General features: G+C 41.0%; 1 protein-coding gene across 5 annotated transcripts in view; it reads right to left on the bottom strand.

The window, feature by feature from the left end:
* SULF1 (sulfatase 1) overlaps positions 1–21208 on the bottom strand; it is a 163006-nt gene that overhangs the window by 70521 nt on the left and 71277 nt on the right. For 4 of the 5 annotated variants that reach the window (XM_028533688.2, XM_036031199.1, XM_036031200.1 and 1 more), the window contains 2 exons: positions 10472–10541; positions 9936–10167 (listed from right to left, as the gene is read on the bottom strand). In XM_028533688.2, the coding sequence (XP_028389489.1) occupies positions 9936–10122 (187 nt within the window). In that variant the 5' untranslated portion in view covers positions 10123–10167; positions 10472–10541. Of the gene's footprint in view, positions 1–9935; positions 10168–10471; positions 10542–10961; positions 11303–21208 lie in introns of those variants that run through there. The other variant, XM_036031201.1, reaches the window with a different exon arrangement.

Here is a 21208-nt window from a genome sequence, read left to right as displayed (position 1 = left end):
CTTGGTGTCCTCTAGCAAATTCACCAAATGCCTACCAGTCACTGTGAGGACGACACTAGTTTATATTTGCACCTGTTTACATGTAATTTTAAGAAACAGGTTGTTTGCCTGTGAAAGAGCTGTGGTTCTATTGCACTCAAAAGTGTTTGCATGGCAGAAAAATATTTCGTTTCAACTGTAAAAGGTAAAATTATAACATAAGATTGCTAAGGAAGACAAAAATTCTATTTCAATTACTCTATCCAGCCAAACACTGCAGCTGAAACACATCCAAATACTGCAGGCCAAGCACAGGCCACAATTCAATGGTCTTTTCAGGACTTGTCAGGAAATGCACTGCAGAGCCCCACCGTCTAGCCCACTGCATTTGAATCCCAGAGCCTCACATTTCCAACAGGTCCCACTTCTTCCAAAGAAAGGGAGAAAGTCTATGCAGTTTTCCAGCAAGGAAGGAAATCGTAATGCAAACCAGGCAAGTACTCACAGCAGAAGAGAAGGGTGACACCATCCAAAAAGTCGCAGTTTGCCTGTGTTTTTTTTCACATAGTAGCTTTTACTATTCACATGAAACACATGCAAACAGAAGGGTTTCTAACTGGGTCTCATTAGAACTCCCTGAAATGTGCCTCACTTGGGAGGATCCTAACTGCTTTTCCTCCCCTGGGTGGTGTCTTCAGGGGACCCCACAGCCTTTTTGTGATCAGCAAATAACATGTCAGGAGCACATGTTTCATGCTGAACATTCTATCAGCTTTGCACTCCGGGCTGGTCCCCAAGTGTAGCATTAACAAAGGAAATGGAAAAGTCTCTGCTGCCTCTGGTCTTCAGTAGTAAGCTACCTAGAGAAGAACCTACATACATACACAGAAAGATCCTTGGGGATAGTTGCCAAGCGACGTACACGTCAGAGACGTGGATACAGCAGTAGCAGCACCTCTGAAGTTAGAGGGGACCTGGAGTGAATGTTTAATAGGGTCCTGGAACAAGAGCTGAGGACAAAGAGAGGGAGGGAGAAAAATGTGCAATGGGTGAAGTGGGCTGTTGGGAGAATGGAGAGGATGCGAAGAAGTGGAGTGATGAGTACCCCACATTGATTTCCTGGCATTGAATAGAATACAGAGAATGCTCTTGAAATGTGGGAAGCAGAGTTAGCGAAGAGCTTGGAGGCTGGATAGAGATGTTTGGATTGCATAGAATAGACAAAATAAGGGCAGAGTAGGTTCTTTGCCAAAGGCATAAACAACTCAGCAAGAAAAAAAGTCTTTGAAAGGTGTTGTTGTGGCAATGTGGCCATGGAGAAAGAAGAATAAGCTGGCCCACGAAGGATACAGCTTAGGGGTCACTGAAGCCATCAGGCCACAAGATGGTAAGAAGCTGAACTGGATTATATCATGAAACTATAGCAACTCTACAAAGCAGATCCAGGAGACACTGTAATGCATCAGAAGACCATGAGTTGACTAATACCTCAAAGCTTTCAGCATGGGAAGAAAGCCTGAAAATATTGTTTCACTGTTGGTCAAAATATAACTAAGAAGAAATATGCCCTATAAATCAAAGAAGTTCATTTTAGAAACATTGCATTTTGTTTTGGCTGATCCTACAGGGGAAGCATCCTGGACATGAGGAGATGACTAGGGACATGGTTCTGGGAGAGAGTGACAGGCACCTGCCGAAGCCTATCACTCAGTCCCCTCTCCTCTTCAGATACCCACAGTGCTTACTCATTGGAATATCCTGAATTTTGGAAAAACTCAGAAAACATTTGTAGGTGGATTTTCATTGCCTAATAGTCTCTTTATTTCAAAGAATGAGCTCTCAGAGTTTCCGTTATCAGCTTAGCTAAATTCAAATAAAAACAATGCAGTTGGAAGCCATCTTCCCAGGTCCTGAATCACAAAGGTACAAAATGCCAGTTTATAGCCCCATCTGGGCTGCAAATATGGCCCAGGAGGTAAAAATCTGATCTAAGGTCAAATAATATAAAAATGGGCTAAAACTTAGCCCAATTCAAATTTCTGGAATCACACCAGCCAGGACTCACCTCATTATAAGCATTGCTCTTTTCTTAATTAACTGAGCTGATGGTGTTGAGGTCCTTAACAATCCCTGCCAACATTCTGCTTCCAACTAGTCCCCATGTCAAAGGTATCAATGAAGATATTCAGGCCCTGCCATCCTCATGACCACTGCAGCTCCATCATTGGGGTTCCTAAAAGTGGGCACCTGGCTTGAAGATTCTCAGTGAAGATTCTGAGACAATCCTTCCCAACTTTAAACATCACCTGCAGAACATGTTAAATGCCAGAATCCTGGGCCCACCCAAAGATACTGACTTAGTGGTTCCAGGGAAAGACCTGAGAATTTGCACTTGTAATAAGCTCCCTGTCTGTGGACCACACTTGGAGAAGTATTCTAGGTTGGACAGAGAATCAGGGAGGCTTCCTGTAGGAAGCTGTAGGCTACAGCTGGAAGAGACTTCAGCGGTCGCCTTGTTTTAAGTGACCTAAGTGCCTTAGAGCATTTCCAAGGCCATGGGATGCTAGAGACAGGAAAAGAAAACACTGATTTTATACTTACTCTCAGGTTCTCGGAGTGCTCCACATACATCAGCTCATTTAATCCTGACAATAACCCTTTGCAGTGGTGCTACTATTGATTATTCCCACATTATGGATGTTAAAACTGAGGTGTAGAGGCTTAAATAACATGTGGAAGGCCACACAGATCCCAGAGAGAAATCCAGGTGGCCTGCTCCAGAGACTGTCTCCTCAGCTCCACGGAGGCTGAGCACTGGCTGTGACATCGATGCTTTCAAGACAGACAAACAGAAATGATGTCTGTGCGCAGTCAAGATATGCCTCCGTTTATGTCACCTCATATTTTGCATCCTCTGGCCTCTTAGGGGAAATACTAACAGACACTAATGCCTGCTTTCTGCCCTCCTGAGGGCTGAAGGGATCTCAGTAGCTGAGGCCCGGGTGAAAGGTGGGTGGGCTGAAGATGGGTCTGTCTTCACTCAGTAGCCGACAGCCACACTGGTGTTGAACGCCATCTCTGGGCTCAGCGGATTGCCTGGCTAGATGCAGAGGATGGAGTGCAGGAGTCATACCTCTTCCCTTGGCTGAGCTGGTGTGCACCAAGCACCTTCTTTTTTATGGCTGTGCGATGATTAATGCTAGTCTATAACACTGCCTTGCTCTGCCTCTATTGCCATGTGATCAAACCACTGGTTTTTCATTGGGAAATGCTACCAAAAGCTATTCCATAATACAACTTGAAATTATGCATTTACGGCCGTTGAGAGGAATAGATGGGACAATGTTCCATCCTGCTGTTGGACGGGCAACAATGTCCTTTGTTTTAAGCTGAAGCTCCTCATCTCTCTGGGTTTCAGGCCTTTGGTGCCTAAAATGCAAATTGTGTTGGTTCTTACTTATCTGTGAGAACGCTAATTTCATAGGAATGACATGAAGCTTAAGATGGAAGACTCAACAATATTCCCACAGCAGGGCTTAGGAGGATAAGAATGAGAAGAGAAAGAGCCCTGAACTTGAACTTGTGGAGCAATATTTGCTTTTGCCACAGATTGGCTTGAGCACATTAGTTACTCTTTTTTTTAAATTTGTGTTTTCTATCTGTAAAATGGAGCGAATAACGGTTCCCCTGCATAGTTCACAGTATCAATGAGGTGTGCTCACCTCAACCCCACATTTAGTTTTCTCCTGCCTTTCCTATCTCCCTCTCTGTAATCTACTTGTTAATTCCAAAAAGTGGGATAAGAATAAGGAGGTTACCATAGACTGAATGTATCCCTGAAAATTCATATTTTGAAACCTAAGGCTCCAAGAGATAGTAGCAGGAAGTAAGGCCATTGCAAAGTGATTTGTTCATGAGGGTGGAGCCCTCATGAATGGGATTAGTGCCCTTATTAAAAAAAAAAAACGCAGAGAGTTCCCTTGCTCCTTCCACCACGTGAGGACACAGTGAAAAGACGGATATTTATGAACAGGAAATGGGTTGTCACCAGACACTGAATCTGCTGGTGCCTTGATCTTGGACTTACCAGCCTCCAGACTGTGAGAAATAAACATATTGTTTATAAGCCACCAAGCCACCCATTCTATAAAGAGTATTTTGTCATAGCAGCTCAAATGGACTAAGAGAGGTCAAACTACTTTTTCTATTCTTTAAGACTTAAAATGTTAACGCTGGCTGACTGTTAAAAACAGCAATTCTCTCCCCCACCACGCAAACCGCCCTCTGTCCTTAAGCAAGAAGTTTGACTTCATTATTGTTTAAAGTTGTCCTGGGAGGTGGGAGCCTGGTGGGGACCGTGGGGACCTGGGGATGTAATGAAGGGACTGAAATTAGGTCCAGCAGCTGGTGTAAGGACACTGCTAATTGGGCTGGCTTGAGGACAGGAAAGGTCCAGGCCACAGCTGAATGTCAGGACTGGCAAGAAAAGCTGTCCCAGTGCCAGAGTCACAAGTTGGGACTGAAGACATCTGCCATTGCTCTTGCAAGAGTGGGGAGGCAGTGACAGCGTTCAGCCGTGGGCCAGGATGCTGCTCGCTCAGTGGTGACTGGGAGGGGAGAAGTGGTGCTCTTAGGGAATCCTGCAGAATCCACCAGGCTTGTCAGTTTGGTAGCATTACAGATCCAGGCTCCAAGACGAGTACTTTGGGTGGATTAACTGATTGGCTATTGTTGCTACACAGAACCATGGCCAGGAATTTAAATCATTCTACACTCTCTGACCTATTTATTTATTCCTAAATCACCTATGTGAAAAAGGTCAAAGAGAAAATATCCCACTAATCTTAACCAAAGATTCTGACTTAACCAAAATTATATAGAGAGTCTGAGTTACTTTATTTACATGTTAAATTTTACAGCAAAGCTTAACCTTTCCCAATTCAGCTTTCTTAGGGTTTGATTATTCAATATTTTATACTGTCAAACATTAAAATTTTCATCAAGCCTATTTATCATGTCCAGGAAAACTCACAAAACCTGAAATTCAATAATAACTATTGTTATCACCATCCCTTAAGGAAACCCCACATATGTGGGATTCATACACACCTGGCCTCCAGGAGAGACACGTCCCTGTGTGAGTTGTAACCATTTGATGAGTGACAACCATTTGATGAGTGACAACAACAAGCAGACACAACTCTTATTAATTGTACAGGGTTGTTTCTAAATGCCATTGTCTTGTGATGGGGAAAGACTAATGCTTTAAATATATAAATGGTCAGTACTGAACACATCACTGCTATTTTTTTATGCAGTATGGAACCTTAAACAATGACATTTCTCATATTAAACATTGTTTTATTGATCTACTGAATATTTTGGTTCTGAAAGCATAAGAAAAAAAATAACATAATAAAACAGTAAGCCTTCTTCTAGCCCAGGCATGTAATTGGTAGAAAAACAAAACAAAACAGATGCTTCAGCTAAAACCAGAGGCGGAGAATCAAGTTGGGGGAAAAGGGACCAAGAAACAGATAATAAATCTATCTGGAATGTTTCTAGGTCACTAGGATTCATTATATTTCCCCCCAAAGGCCATTAAAAGTGGAGACTAGTCTCTTCAGGGGATGCAAATGAAATGTCTACAGAGTTAGAGAAGGTGCGCAAGTGAAGGCAGTCAGCTATAAAAAAAAATCATGGAGTTTTTGCCTTTTCACATTTGATGGCAATATGGGTATCCAGAACTCTTCCCTGACTAAGAAAAGCCACAGTATGGGCATGATGATAAACAGCAACTGCTCCTTCGTCTAAGTGTTGGGAGCCATGGAGAGTTGCGGGAGCTGTGACGGCATAGGGAGGACATGCCCCACTTCCTGGGGCAGCTTCAACTCCCCTTCGAATCTGACAGATGGCTGCCTCATGGGAATGTATGCCCTCATTCTCCTGAATTTAAGAAAAGGAGAAGTCTGGGTTTTTCTTAAAACATGCTTTGATTCTCAAAAGTATGCTTGTCCAGTAAAACATGTCTAGGTACTAGTTCTGCACTGCAGATCCTATTTTGTAACCTCTGCTTTGAAAAAAAAACCCAAAGTATTTCCATGTATTCATGGTTTCTCAGTTCCACTATGATCTACGGGAAGCATCGGTGGGGTCAGCATTACTGAGACGTTAGCATCAGCCCCATTTCTTAAGAATATAAGGAATGCCACCTCGAGTCAGATCAATGGTGCAATGGGTTCAACAGTTTGTTTCTCAGAATGGTACTAAGGAAGCATTTGGGAAAGATTTACACCCTCATCCCTTTGTCTCTAGTACTCAAAAGTTAGGGTGGTCCCACAAGCATTTCTGATTTTCTTGTTTTTGATTCATAAAATTCTCAAGTGCAGGGATAAAATAATATACACAACACATCTAGCTTTATCAAATGTTAGCATCATAGTTGCTTCAGGTATATTTTTAATTTATAAAATAAAATGTGGATGATCCATGTTCTTGGTTACCACTCCTTCCCCAGAGGTGCCATCATCCCAGACACCATGTTGATTATGTCCATGAATTTTTCCTAGCTTCGGATAGCTTTAATCTTCCACCGACGAGCTTAGTGTAAAAACCTAAACTATTTACACAGCCCGAATAACCTCTTAAGTTGTAGAAAAAAACGAATCCAGAAATAGGGAACCACTGACCTCATTTAATCTTTCCACATAATTAAATTTTTCTTCTGGAATAATGATCTTTGTCCTACCCACCCAACTTGGGTGGGATGACAATAAAATGCAATAATGAGAACAAATGTTTGGAGAAAGATATTGCATTACCCACATGCAAGGTTCTAGCACTTTTATTAATGAGTTCCTTCTATGTCGTACCCCCTTCACAAAGTACTAGTTTATTTTATTTGTCCTCAGACAGAATTGAGGGAGTAGCCCCCATTCTTCCTGAACAAGAGCTTTCCTTCCCAGCTTGATTCCATAAACTTTGATTAAAACCCTTCTCAGACTTTGTCTTTCCGGACAAAGAGGTAGAATTGTTTTGTTTTTTCCCAAAAGGAAAAGTATTCTAGTGCAATTTCCTAATTGTTTCTCTAAGCCTTTTCTAAGTCTGTTATATATTTCTGGAGGCACAGGAGCCAAACTTGCCTGCAGTATTACAGGTGCAAAAAGTTTTGTTTAGGTGAAAATTTATTTAAGTACTTGAACATAAGTACATGTAAATAAACAAAACAAAACCCATCCATATCAAAACTACAATGAGATACTACCTCTCACCCATTAGGATGGCTCTTGAGGAAGAAAATTTTAATTTTATAAGATGAAAGAAATTCTGGAGATTGGTTATACAACAACGTGAGTGTACTAACCTATACACTTAAAAATGATTAAGATAGTAAAAAAAAGTCTATAGCAGTGAGGCCTTATAAAAATTATGAGAACATTACAAAACACTAGGCAAAATCTCCATCAAGCAGTATCCACTACCAAGAGCACAATGTTTCTGCTGCGGATGGAAGTTATCCACAGTTCACTGTGGTTCATCACCAGTTTATTTTGCCAGCAAGGTAATAAGACCCAACATATGCATTTGTTGTCTCTCTCAGAACCTAGAACATTCATACACATTTCCAGGTGGTCTTTAGGAAGGGCTCACTAAATATTTGTTGATGGACTCACTGATGGAAGGGATCACAGTTAAATGAGTGGCTAACACAGGTCCTAGCTTTATCGCTTACTAGCTGACCAGAGCCTGTGCAACTTCTCCAGGTGTGATTATTGAGTTATTGTGAAGATAAAGTGGGCAATTCTTAGTACAGTATTGGGCTAGAAAAATTAAGGAAGAAGGTAGAGGTAAAAATATAAGAAAAAACTGGGTTGATCGAACCTGGTCTGTGACCCTTTACCATTATATCCATGTACCTCCAGTAGAAGCCAGTACTTAGCAATTTTTCAGTAAATAATTATTGAATGACTGAATTAACTATACAATAAGGGTGTAATTCTGAATTCTGTTAAAATAAACTGATTGAATAACTCCTTAATATATTTTAATGACAAGGACTGTCTACTCAATAGATCATGACAGATACCTGTATTCATTTCTGGGAACTGTCTTAGCTTTCTCAGACCCTTGTGGGTCTATTTCCAGTTTATTTAGCATCTGCTATATTTATAGCATAGTCTCAGCATCAGAAATGCAATCTGAATCAAACACATCCCTGGTCTAGTTGCTCTCAGGCAAGTGGAAAAGACAATTATGGAAGCACAGGAGGGGTTAAAGGCCACACGGGAGGCATGTCCAAGGTGGTGCAAAGGGCAGTACCATCGACCCTGCTGGAGGGGAGAGTGGTTTTGGGGAGGGAAGATCCCTGAGGGCAAGGCATCAGAACTGGGTCATGAAGAACAGAGAGAGCTCCTCCAGGTAGGGAAAGAGGAAAAAGACAGTGGGGACCAGATGTGCAAATGCATGAAATAAAGGTGAGGGAGATGAAGCAACCAAATACCTTCAGGGAAGTGTAAGCTGTTTCCATAAAGCACAGAACAAAAGTGGGGGTAAGAAGAGTAGCCTCACAGAAACAGGCGGGAGCCAGACGGCCCAGGCTCATTTGCTTGCAGCACAGAAGGGAGGAAGAAGCTGGAAGGGAAGGTCTGTAGATCTTGGCTTTAGCAGAAAGCATGGATATGAGATGTTGAGGAAGGCGAATTCAAACATGTCCACATCATTCTATTTGCTCTGTAAGTGATTAAAACCTGAAACCACCAGCCACATACACACTAAAGTCGTACCTGCAAGACCTTTCGTTCTGGCACGTTGCCTGAAAAAATCTATATTCTCGTTTAAAAAGTGAAGTGAGAAAGAGCAGGCTCAGTGACTCAACCTCAGTGATCATTACCCCAGCTGGCTTCTCGTGCATTTGCTTCCCGCTGAACCCAAGGAATTCACTTTGTTGGAATTTTATTGTTTGGTTTCAAATCGGAAACCAAAGTTCTCTTCCATGCAGATCAAGTTCCAGCATGGAGGGTTTTATCCTCAAGAACCCTAAGCCAGAGGAGCCCTGTAAAGAAGGCTGGGGCTCTGCTAGCACCAGATCAAAAAGATACTAGTGTCAGCCAAGTCGAGTGTGATGGATAGATAAGCCCACTGAGTGATGCCTGACAGTGAGGAATTTGGGTCCAGGAATGGAAATGAGATGTGGTGACAACTTGTCAGGGCAAGATTATTTTTTAAATCTGTCCTGGGGTAACCTAGAAGAACTTGACCCTAGGCCTACAGGCAAGACCATGGAGCTGGCCCAGATGGAGGGTGAGAAGATGAGAAGCCCAATCAGATGATACAGAAGCTAAGCTGGAACCACCATATTTGGGCAGGCTCTCCTAAGTGCTCGGGAATTGACTCAGATGAGCTAAGTCTTTAGAAAGCATCACATGTAAGGTGATAGTAGTGAATTACTACCAGAAGGTAGGTAGAGTACCACAAATTTCAATCACCTAACAATTATTACAATCTGTGAATAAATCATTCACTCTAACACTAATAAACCACTGAAAGTTCCTCTAATATCTATCTGTGTTCATATACATTGCATAGAATTCCATTCATGGTCTCCTACTCTTTGAAACAACTGCTCAAATACAAAAAAATTTTTGATCAAGGGTTTCCAAGGCCCACGATAAAATCCTTGACTTCCATAATATTTAATCTGGGCTTACTCCCTTCCTCCTTCCTCCTGTTCTCTTAGTCCCCAGCCCTGCTGTTTCAAAATCTTGAGACAGAAAAGTAATGTTGAAACACAAACCAAATGCCTTATACTCAACACAAGCTCATTTTATAAACTAGGTCATTAGTTAAGGTGGTATAATGAAGTGCCCAACCCCCGAATGTTCACTGACAGTTATTGAGAAGGGTCAGCAAATCACTTGAGCAAAAGAGGCTGGCAAGCGAAAAATCGGACATCTCACCCAGCTCCACATCTTGGTCATCAGTGAGCACGAGAATAATGTTGGGTCGGATGTTCTTTCGTTCCTGCAGCACCCGTCCTCGGAACCTCGGGGACCTGACAGTCGAGCAGAGGCTCCCCAGCAGTTCCGTGCCCAGGACAGCCAGAACCAGAGCCCAGCAGCAACGCTTCCTCACATTTGGTCCCATGTCGCAAAACTGACAAAACGTCTCAGCCTCCTGGTTTCTGCAGGTCTGAGCAGTCAGGGGAAAAGCGAGAGGGAGAGACTGAAATGAAATCCAAACCCCAAACACAGTTGCAGGAAAAGGGCTTCAGCTAAGTGGGACCTGGCACATTCGCTGGCGGAGAACAGGCTGCACATGAGTCAGAAGCAGCAAACCCTCACAGGCGCTGGGTCGTTTTTTAAGCACTTGATTACTTTGCAAATTCACTTTTGTCCTTTATTCTCATTCCAACTTTTCCTACTCCAGTTCATTGCCAAAATATCACTTCGAGCACAGGGCTCCAATGCAAAAGCTTTCTGACAAGAGCTAATACCTTGAATTAGGTATCCTGGTTGAAAAATCAATTTTTCAGGGGTATACTCAGCACATCTGTAGATGGGGTCCTGGAAGGGGGAGAAAAAAAATAGAAAAAAAACATCGGTCAAAGATTTTGATACAGGCTTTTGGCCTGAAGTAGTCTCTTAAAACAGCATACTATAATTTTATATTAAATATACATGTATAGTATATATAATATTAATGCATGTATATTTTTCATCTGCCCTCCAAAATGAAGAAACAGAAGGAAACAACATTCAGAAGTGCTAACAAATGACTCAAAAAACACCTTCATTCTATAATCAGCTCCATAAACCGGCACAATCTCATCCCCATTCACACCCTAATTGTACTTTAAACATCTCCCCCAAAACTAATGACGGATCAGGAAGAGCCAGCAGCGCCTGTGAAACCACAGTGCATCTGGAGAGCACATCTGGGGGGCATCTGGCGCGAGGGGGCGTGTTGGGGGAGCGTTAACTCACCTGCATAAGATATTGAGTACTTATCGAGTAGAATGAAACTCAAAGCTGTCATTTGTCATCTGCATTATGTCACTCACTACCCAGGAGAGTTCTTTCTGCTGACAAAGACTTCATAGGAAGGAGGGCAATTTTTCCCAGCCTCTGAAAACCTCCTAACTGTGCTCCATCAATCACCAGGGGAAGAGGCGCTTCCTCCGAGCAAGGCTGGTCCCTCTGTCCAGCCCTCGTCCTCAGTACGCTGGCGCCTAAGGGGACAGAGCCCTCCTTTGACTGTCAGCACCAGCCTCACTATTAGCGAGACCCAGTGCAGCGCCGCCCGCACAGAGGTTGTGCTTTGCTGCCGCAGATCTAAACCTGCAAAGCAAAGTGATTGATTGGCTCTGAAGCTGAGGGTTAGCGGCTACCCTCCCACATTAAAAAATAAATAAAATCCAGAGGGAGACTGCAAAATCTTTGCCAGTCTGCACAAGAGGAGAGAGTTTGAAAGGGTTGGGAAATGCCCCTTCACTTTGGAACACTAACCTGCTGCAAGCTTTTCTCTTGGACTTCTGAGAGATGGCAAACGACTCATTACAAAAAAAAATCTGCCTCTAGGATGTCACGAGGGAACATCTGTATGGGAATTTACACTGCCCTAAAATTAATTAGCTGGCAGCCCCCTTCATCAGCTCTTCTGTCTCCACATACTTGAGGGTCTGTATTTTGATTGGCAACAGTAAACTGGCGTCAGATAAATAAACATAAAGAATGAAGAGTGAGTAGTGCGGTAGCAGGAGGAGAGGGGCTCACTTCCACGCCAGCAGTTCTGGAGGGTGGCACGGGGCGGGAAAGAAGAAAGACTGCGTCCTGTTCCCGCCTGCCACACACAGCATTTTGTTTATGTCAACACACACACGCCCCTATTATTTTAAACTTTATGAGCTGTTTTGTAAACAATTCCAATGCTTTTCACTCTGCAGCCTGCAATTACTAAGGCGGGGGAGGAGGGGGGAGAGAGAGAGAGAGAGAGAGAGAGAGAGAGAGAGAGAGAGAGAGAGAGAGAAACTCAACAAGAAATAGGTTTTTAAACAAAAACCTAGCATCTGCAGCAGGGTAACCTTGACTACATGATCTGCAGAGCAACCAACAAGCCCCCTCGGATGGGTCCTGCAGCTCTGAGAGTCCACGTGTAAGGGCTTTTGGGGAAGAACTCAGGGTTATTTCAGTGATCGCTGAGCATGCTGAACACTGAAAGCCTGCAATTGTTCTGCACCAACTTTTTGGTTTCTGTGCATTTGTTTTAAATCATGAGAAAACTGATATGAGCACAAAAGGACAGGAAAATGAAAGGAATAAGGTATCAAACAATGGCTTTCTCCCACTGATTGTGCCCCAGGCTCTCTTAAATACAGAAATTTCTCAAGAGGGCGGGTCTTTTAAGCAGTCCAACTTTGCTCACTTCTCAAATCCTGCATGGGTGTGCGAAGAGAGCATGCAGGACTCTCTCATTGGTGGTCAGGTAAACCCACCTATGCCAGTGTAGTAACCTGGTGAGGACAGTCGCCTTGCTGTGTGGAGCGAGCAGTGGTGCTGGGAGCTTAGCTAATCAGCCACACACACAACTCAAAATTCTTGACAATTAAGATGCTGATAATATTCCCTGGAACCCAATCAAAATTACTGGCTATTCTTCTCTTTATCTTATTTACTTTACTTCTTCCTTTAGGGAAAAGGATATTAGTACTAATGACCCCTTACATAAACTACATTGAAAGTCATTTCCTAATAAAAAGGGAGACACAGTAGGTGTTTTTTGGTGTGTGTGTGTGTGTTTCTCTTATAAAACGGCCTTCCTTTCTGGAGAGTTGATAGAAGAGACCTACGTTTCTTCTGCCACAGTTTATTACTGATTCAGGGGATTTGTGTGTAAAAGCCTGGAGCTGAGTGGGACAGAACTTTCTGACAGGTCTGGCCAGCAGGAGCACTGCATCCTTTATCCCACCACCTTTCACTCAAACACACACAAAACACACCACTGAGCAAAAACCACACACAGACAATTCTTTATTCAAAAATGACTCTTTACAACCTGTCATCCCCTCCCTGCCTGGTTTCCAGCTCCAGAAGGAAAAGAAGTCACAAAGAAGAAAAACTCTATCAGAGAAAATGCAGAACTCAACAAAGAAGACAAGGATGCAATGTTTGAATTGGATACTTTGCGGTGGACGACAAGTGTCCTTAGAGACTAACAATTTGTCTGGAGAAGTAGTAGAAAGTGGGAGGAATGTAAAGAGAGCTTTTTCTCCTCACACATGGGGAGGGAGCTTGAGGAACGGTGCTCTGAGCGCCGGAGTGAAAACACCAGTGGTAGTTATGGCCAATCATTGTGGAAAGTCTGCAGGACTTTGTTTAGGGCAGTCAACCCAAAGTCTGAATGTGACATTAAAAGTTTCAGGTCATGTATAAAAGAAAAAAAAGACTGGAAGACTCTAAGCCATGTGAAAAGTCGAGTTCATGAATTCTCATGTACTGTAACCCACGGTCCATGTCCCAGTGGGTTTAAGGGGAATCTCTGTGTTTCTTCACCAAGCCCCTGGGTCCTGGCAGCTGGGGCTGAGGTGGCCTTATGCTGAAAGAGTCCTCCTGCTTTGTAAACCATAGCAGTTCTCAAAGTGTAAGCTGAGCATTTGGGGGACCTTGAGATCCCTTTGGGTGATCCATAAGGCCACGACTATATTAATAAGAATACCGACAAGTTATTTGCTTTTTTAAAACTTTGTTGATATTTATACTAATCGAGTAAGAACAATGGTAGGTAAATTGCTTTTGCCTCATTACAAATGGAGGGAGTGTCACATTCAGTTAAAAAAGCCAGCTCCACTGAAGACGAGGCAGTAGAATGATTAACTTCATTAAACCTGGACCCTGGAGAGCGCATCTTCTCTTTCCCGTTTTCTGTGTGAGGCGGTAGGAGGTGCGGAGAAAGGCTCCGCCGCCTGGGAGGCCGGAGGGCTGTCCTGAGGACAAGCACCTGTGTGACTGAGCTGCGAGCTGAATGAGACAGTATTTTTCCCCAAAAACACCACTTTTACTTGAAAGAATTATGTGGACTTAGATATTTGGCAGGCATTTTCTCAAATAATGAATGAAATGAGACTGTGTTTTCAAGGAAAACAACTGGCAGGGTTCGTTGTGTTTGTTGCCAAGGAGAGAAATCTAGCTTTTCAAGTTAAAATCAGAATTTAGGAAAACTTGTCGCCGCCACTGTGAGTTTGGCAGCTTGATACACAAAAACTTTCTGATGACATTGGTGTTGATATTAACTTATTGGCAAGTGTTGTTTTTATATGGTAAAATAAAATATCAACATTTAGAATATTTGCCTAATTGAGTGACCCAATATTTCCCAAATGACCAAATACAATGCTACAAAATCATACATGAGTAAAAAAATTCAATCAAAGTGCAAGATGACTTTGGATCAGAGTACTTAAATGTTCACTGATATGGTTTTGGATTTCTTACTACTTCTAAAGTTTTAAGAAATTACAAAAAAAATTACCACTTGTCAAGTTTTGGTATAGTATCAGAGAAGATCTACAAGTATCTAAAAATGTTAACATGTTTCTCCTTTGCCAATTACTTATCCACATGAGGCTGAATTTTATTCCTGTACTTTCAACTGAAGTAACATATTTCACAGACGGAGCACAGAAGCTGATATCAGAGCCCAGCTCTCTTCCATTCAGATAAACATTAAAGAGATTTGCAAAAATGTAAGACAAGGCCAATTCCCTCACCAATTTTTTTGGTTTGGAAATATAGGCATTTTTAAATAAACTATATTATTTAAGTTAACAGATAACAGATTTATTACTTTCATTTTCAAAAGAATTAATAAATATTCTTAGAATTTCTCAGTTAAATGTCTTGAGTATTAATAGCTATAACCCACATACACAAAAGCTCAGGGGGGGTCTTTAATACATTGCGATAATGTCAATGGACCCCGAATGGAGAAGGTCTGAGACTTGCTGGCGTAGGCGTACCTGCTTCCACCGTTCTGGAACCAGGCTTTCACTTCGGAGGATGTAGATCTGGCCCTATTCACAAACTTCTCATTCACTTTTTTCCCCTTAAAGCTTTGAAACTGCCCTACGTTCTCAGTGCCTGGTGTCACATACAAGTTGTTAATAATGAGTGATGACATTCTGTGATTTAAAAAATAATCTGAGGATAACACCAAACTTTACAAATGAATGCCCACACAGCTAAAGCCCATGAGAGACAGGGTCAGAACCACCCACTCGGCACAGACCTACAACTCCCAGGGAAAGGGAAGAGAATTGTTCCCAGAACAAAGCAACGCACTCCATTGTTAGGACAGGGAAAAAAAGGAACACTATACTTAATCAAAACAGTGGGGAAAATGAGGCCAGCAGCATGCAATTATTAGAAGCCGAATTTAGCCAGAACACATGTAGTGTCTGGTCAGAGTGAAGCAAAATAGGACTTAAACCAGCAAAAAGTTGGTATTCACATCCACCCACACTCACTGCCAATCTATATACTACCATTTCTTCACATCAATTTACTCGGTCCCTTTCTCTTAATTTTGACTTTCAGGTTTCCCAGACATCACTTTTCTTTAGGGAAAGCCTTCAGGACATGCTATCTTCTTTATGACATACGTGAAACCATGAAGGAGCGAATTTCTTCTTTTTAAAATCCCATCGCTTGCAAAGTTCATCTACAGTTAATCCCCAGAAAGCCTGTTTCCCGATCTAACTTATTACAACTCCAAGCAAAGAAGAGAGACAACAGTCTCCTTCTGGTGCAGTAACATTTTTATACCCCTCTAATAATAAATCCCTTCCAAAAACCAATGTCAGCTGAAAAGTGTGTGCTCCTGACCTGGGGCACCTTTGGGAAAATATGTGGCCAAATGATGAACTCCTCCTTGAACAACGTTTGCTTTTCTTCCCTTTCTGCCCTTCTCCTCTCTCTCCCCCCAACACTGTGAATACTGAAATTAGAAGGAACCTTGAAAAGTCATTTCCCTGGGGTATTGGTGAGGGTGAGAGACAAATTTTATTTTTTACTTCATTTATGCCTATATTGGATTTTTTTAAAAAGAAATGTCCTGTTGCATTATGAAAGCAGAAATAAGTAAATTTAAGTTTTCTAGATTTTTCCTCTATTTTCTTATGGAGGAAGAAAAGATAGAGTTTGGGTGGTGACAAGAATAAAGTGAGAGGTTATATAGCAGGAAATGTATTTTGGGGTTCTGTCCCACAAGGGTAGGAACTAAAACCAGAAACGAGTGAACCAAGGGCATTTTAGAGAGTGCAGAATGTCTAAGACTAATTCAAACAGGAATCAGCAAAACTAAAGAAAACAACATCACTAAAATTTATAAAAGGAACCAGAAGGAGCTCATATTCCTGAGGCAGATGCTACAAAGTGTCTAAAGGGCAAAGGGTCTGACAATGGTCACTAGTTTCAATGGTGGCAGTGAGATCCAAGAGAATGGGAACAAAGAGATTCCTGGAGTTTTAAAAAAGGGGGCACTAGAAACTTTAGTTATATGGGTTTGGTGAAACTATAGCAATATTGATAAAAAGAACTAGCTAGGCCTTAAAGTATATGGCTCATTATATTGATCTTCATTACATTTGCACTGGTTTGGCATATTTATACTTCATTTGTGTTTAAGTATCTTGAGGTATTACATTAGTCAGCAGTAGTTTGTTGTAATAACAAATAAACTCCAAATATCAATTGATTAAGATGACAAAAGTATATTCATCACTCATACTACAAGTCACCCACAGGGTGACAGGAATATTTGCTCTGGCCAGTCACGCACGGCCACTGGCTGACTGGGGTGCTGTTGTCTTGTTGCTACAATAACTGAACCAAGAAGCAGAGGAAGAAAAAAAATTGGAGAATCTTGCAGGAGGTTTGCTTGGCTTCAATCTGGAAGTGACTCAATCACTTCTAACATTTCATTGGCTATCACTAGTCATGTGGCCCCATCCAACTGCAAGAAGGCCAGAAATCTGGTGGAGTGAATGAATCATGTGTCAAGCACTAGTCTGTACCACAAGCATCACGTTTCACTGGTACTGTGTGCATTTATCTTTCTCTTGGATACACACACACACACACACACACACCCATGTGTGCACATGCACACTTAAGATATGTGTATAGGCCCTGGCTGAATGATGCTCAGTTGGTGAGAGCATCATCCAGATGTGCCAAGATTGCAGATCGATCCCAGGTCAGGGCACATACAAGAATCAACCAATGAATGCATAAATAAGTGGAACAAGAAACTGATGTGTCTGTCTGTCTCTCTCTAAAATCAGTAAAAAGATATGTGTATAGATGTATTTATACACAGACAGACACATATTTCAGGTAATGAAGAAACGGTCTTCTTTGCAGCTGAAGTTCAACCATTCCTAGATACTAACAATGCACGTTTAACAGATTTGGGGATTTGTTTTGGACCTGTTTACTTCCAGTTTGTTTTCCTGATGTACATACTGTGGCACAATACAAATGGACTTTAAAGATCCACAATTGTGATACATTTAAGTTGAAGAAAATATTTTGAAAAGACAATTAGATGCTGTATTTATGTTTAAAATGCATTTCTCCAAACATTTTCTTGTAGTTAAAATCTATTTGAGGAAAGAGTAACATCGGACTTGACTTGGTAAAATAAATCACAGTCAGAGAATTCCCCATGGCTACTTTCTACATGGTCAAGCTCACCACCACCAATAATGATCTTTATCATTCTCTAAGGGTTTAAATACAGACGAGGGGAGATACACGTGACTTCTTAGGGATCCTGCTGGCCTCACTCCTGATGACCAAGAAAGGGAGGTCTGGGCCATAGACAGTAAAGGGCGGATACTCATTTCAAAAGACAATGAAAGAAAAGTTTACTTCCTGGCTTAAGACTTAGGGGTTAAAATTATGGAAGATAGCTGTTTTTCTTTTCTTTTCTTTTTTCTTTTCTTTTCTTTTCTATAATGTTTTAAAAGAAAAGAAAAAAGTGGAGGAGAACCTTTAAAAATATCAAACATCCATATTTAAGTCAACTTCTTTGCCCAGAGACATTTTTCAAGGAAACCTTAAGATTTAGATTAGTTCATGGATTAATATTTCAAAAATACTCCTTCATAAATTATACTGGAAAATACTGTGCTGCAATTTTTTGTACTATTGGTTAAATATATAGTTCCAAGTCTTTTAATGATAAGGTCATCTTAAACGTGTGTTTTATGTGCACCTAACTCCCCACCTATCCTCAGGAATCGTCTCTCCTTTACCTGCACACTCGTCTCCCAGTGATTCACATGCACAGCTGCACAGTTATCAGGTCAAAAGAGCGCCCCTTAGAATTTCAAGTGAAATCCAGGCCTGCAATCTTGGAAAATATCATCACGGTAAAACAAAGTGAGTAACCAACTGGAGGCCTTTCTAGAGAAATTAATTTATTAATCTTAGCCATAAAGCATACAATGAATGCAAATTATTTTTGTTGCTATCCCTTAGATGTATGGAATTCTTGCCCAATCAAATTCATCTTCTTACCCTCAAATCATTATTTATCAATGTCTTTAGATAGATTAGCACCTGAGGAGGAACAGTAGGAGATTTTGAAAACCATAAATTCACTAAAATGTTTGCATTTGCATGGTGCTACTTGCATCAAAAGGCTCATAGCAACTTGAAATTGGAAATACGACTTCTGTCTTAGTTTATCGTCCAGGCAGAAGTTGAGAAATATTTTAGCTAATGAAAGTTAGCATTATACTTTATTGTCATAAGAGTAAACTGTGGAATTGTAAGCTGTAGGAATTTATGAAAGGAAAAACTTAAGAACCACATTATCACTCTAAACAATTATTTGTCATATTTGTGAAATAATCTTCCTGAAAAAGCTCAAATTATGATCTATATCTATGGATGTTTGGGGCAAGTTTCCATTTATTGTCACTGGAATATCTTTATAAATAGATGGATACAGCTGGACAAGTCTTCAAGTTTTATCTAGACTTCTATTCTACAAACACTCAGTGGTGTTGCACTCCCAGAATCTGTTTTCTCACTAACTACTCCACTTTGTTTTAAACTTTCATTTCTCAGCACATACAAGACCAGTACTTGTCGCACAAAAAAGCTGATATAATTAAACCAGAGGATGGGCCCCACAAGTAAAATCAGCCATTCACGAAAGCTGGTCACCAGAGGCTATTTCAAACAATGTGTATTTCAAAGTAATCTACAGTAATCCCTTCTCTCTACTGATTTGGTTTCCATGAAGTCTTAAGCACATGTGTTCTACAAAAAGGAGGCTTATTAAAACCTGATGTGATATTAGAGATCATAATGTGACAGGGTCAGGCTGATTTTAATATCTGAGTTTTCAAAAAAGGAAAGCAATTTTCAATTATATCTGTAAGCTTACTAAAACATTAGGCACATAAAAGTAGATGGTGTTGACTATTAAGAAAAAAATGAAAAATGTTATTCAAATGTTAAATTCGCATATAAAAGTGGGGCAGAAACTCAAACTGATTTCACTGATGGCTGGATTAGCAAAGCACACACCTATTTTATAACTAAAGAATACTGAGGAGCTTTAGAAAATTCTTTATAAAGTTGCAACTCTCGAGTTGATAATTTTTTTGGCTTGCTATGGTGAAACATTATCAAAATATGTCATATGACAGCATTTGACAACTTCAAGATATTACTTGTCATCACTAGTAGAACTGGATTCTGACTGTGACTACGTCAGTCTGGCCGCCTAACGAGCTGACCAAGACCTCCAGGCTGGGTGGATTTCTGGGTGGATTTCTGGAGGTTTTGTTAGCTTGCTTGTTTTTCTTGATCCTTTTTCTATTTCCTGTTTGTACTTAGCTTCAATCATGGATGAGAATGCAGAGGATTAGATCTGGTATAGTTCTGATCTTCTACTTCAAGATCTGCATACAACTTTACATCCTTGAAATATACACACAAAACAGTGCCTGATCATCAGCAGGTTTTGAAACTAGCACAAAGCAACATCTTGGCACACAGACAAGCTGCTTTTCCTCATTGGAACATCACTTCACAGACCAGATCATGTACGAGAAAGGAGGGGACAACCTCCACCTTAGAGAATTCATTTAAAGGAGACCTTCCAGGAAACATGATAGAATCTCTGAGAATCTCCAAATTAGAAGATGTTATGGACTGAATGTTTGTACTCCCTTCATTCATATGTTGAAATTCTAACCCCCAATGTGATGGTGTTAGGAATTGGGGGCATTTGGGAGATGATTAGGTCAAGGGGTGGAACCCTTCTGAATGGGATTAGTGCCCTTATAAAAGGGACCCTAGGGAGCTCTCCACCTCTCTCCAGGTGAAGACACTGAGGAAATGGCCATCTGTGAACCAGGAAGTGGGCTCTCACCAGACACTGAATCTGCTGGTGCCTTGATCTTACACTTCCAGCTTTTAGAACTGAGAAATAAATGTTATTAAAGCCACCCAGTTTATGGTATCTTCGTTATAGCAACCTGAATGACCTAGACAAAAGAGACCTTAAAGCTTATCGAGATAAACTTTTAACTAATGAATAAAACTTCTCTAGAGCATCAATGAAAAAGTCCATCTAGGTAACACAGAACTCACTGGGCCACTTGTTTAGTTTTGGGGCAGCATTTAAAGTTAGAAAAGTCTAACTTTTATCAAACAAAAATCTGCCTTTCTTTTTTCTTTATGTTTAATCATGCTTTATTCTTCTAAGCCACACAAAATAATTCTATATTCTTCTGTATATAACAAATGCTTTGAATATCTAAAGAGTGTTTTTATCACCCTGGCTGGGCGTAGTTCAGTGGATTGAGCGCGAGCTGCAAACCAAAGTGTCGCAGGTTCGATTCCCAATCAGGGTATATGCCTGGGTTGCAGGCCATGACCCCCAGCAACAGCACATTGATGTTTCTCTCTCTCTTTCTCCCTCCCTTCCCTCTCTAAAAAATAAATAAATAAAATCTTTTTTAAAAAGAGTGTTTTTATCTATCTGCTAAATCTTCTCCTCTTAAAAAATATATCTATGTGTTGGTTTTGTGGTAATTTATGAGAGAGTGCTCAAGGAGTTATTTTGGGTTTGACAACTGATTAGCTAAATATTGGATCAATAGATCCTATAAAGTTGTAATTAAAGAAATATGAAGGCAGCGTATTTAATGTCC

The sequence above is a fragment of the Phyllostomus discolor genome, chromosome 7, assembly GCF_004126475.2.
Source record: "Phyllostomus discolor isolate MPI-MPIP mPhyDis1 chromosome 7, mPhyDis1.pri.v3, whole genome shotgun sequence".
In the NCBI taxonomy this organism is placed as follows: Eukaryota; Metazoa; Chordata; class Mammalia; order Chiroptera; family Phyllostomidae; genus Phyllostomus; species Phyllostomus discolor.
The sequence above is the reverse complement of the archived record's forward strand: the minus strand, read 5'-3'. Positions and strand labels throughout refer to the sequence as shown.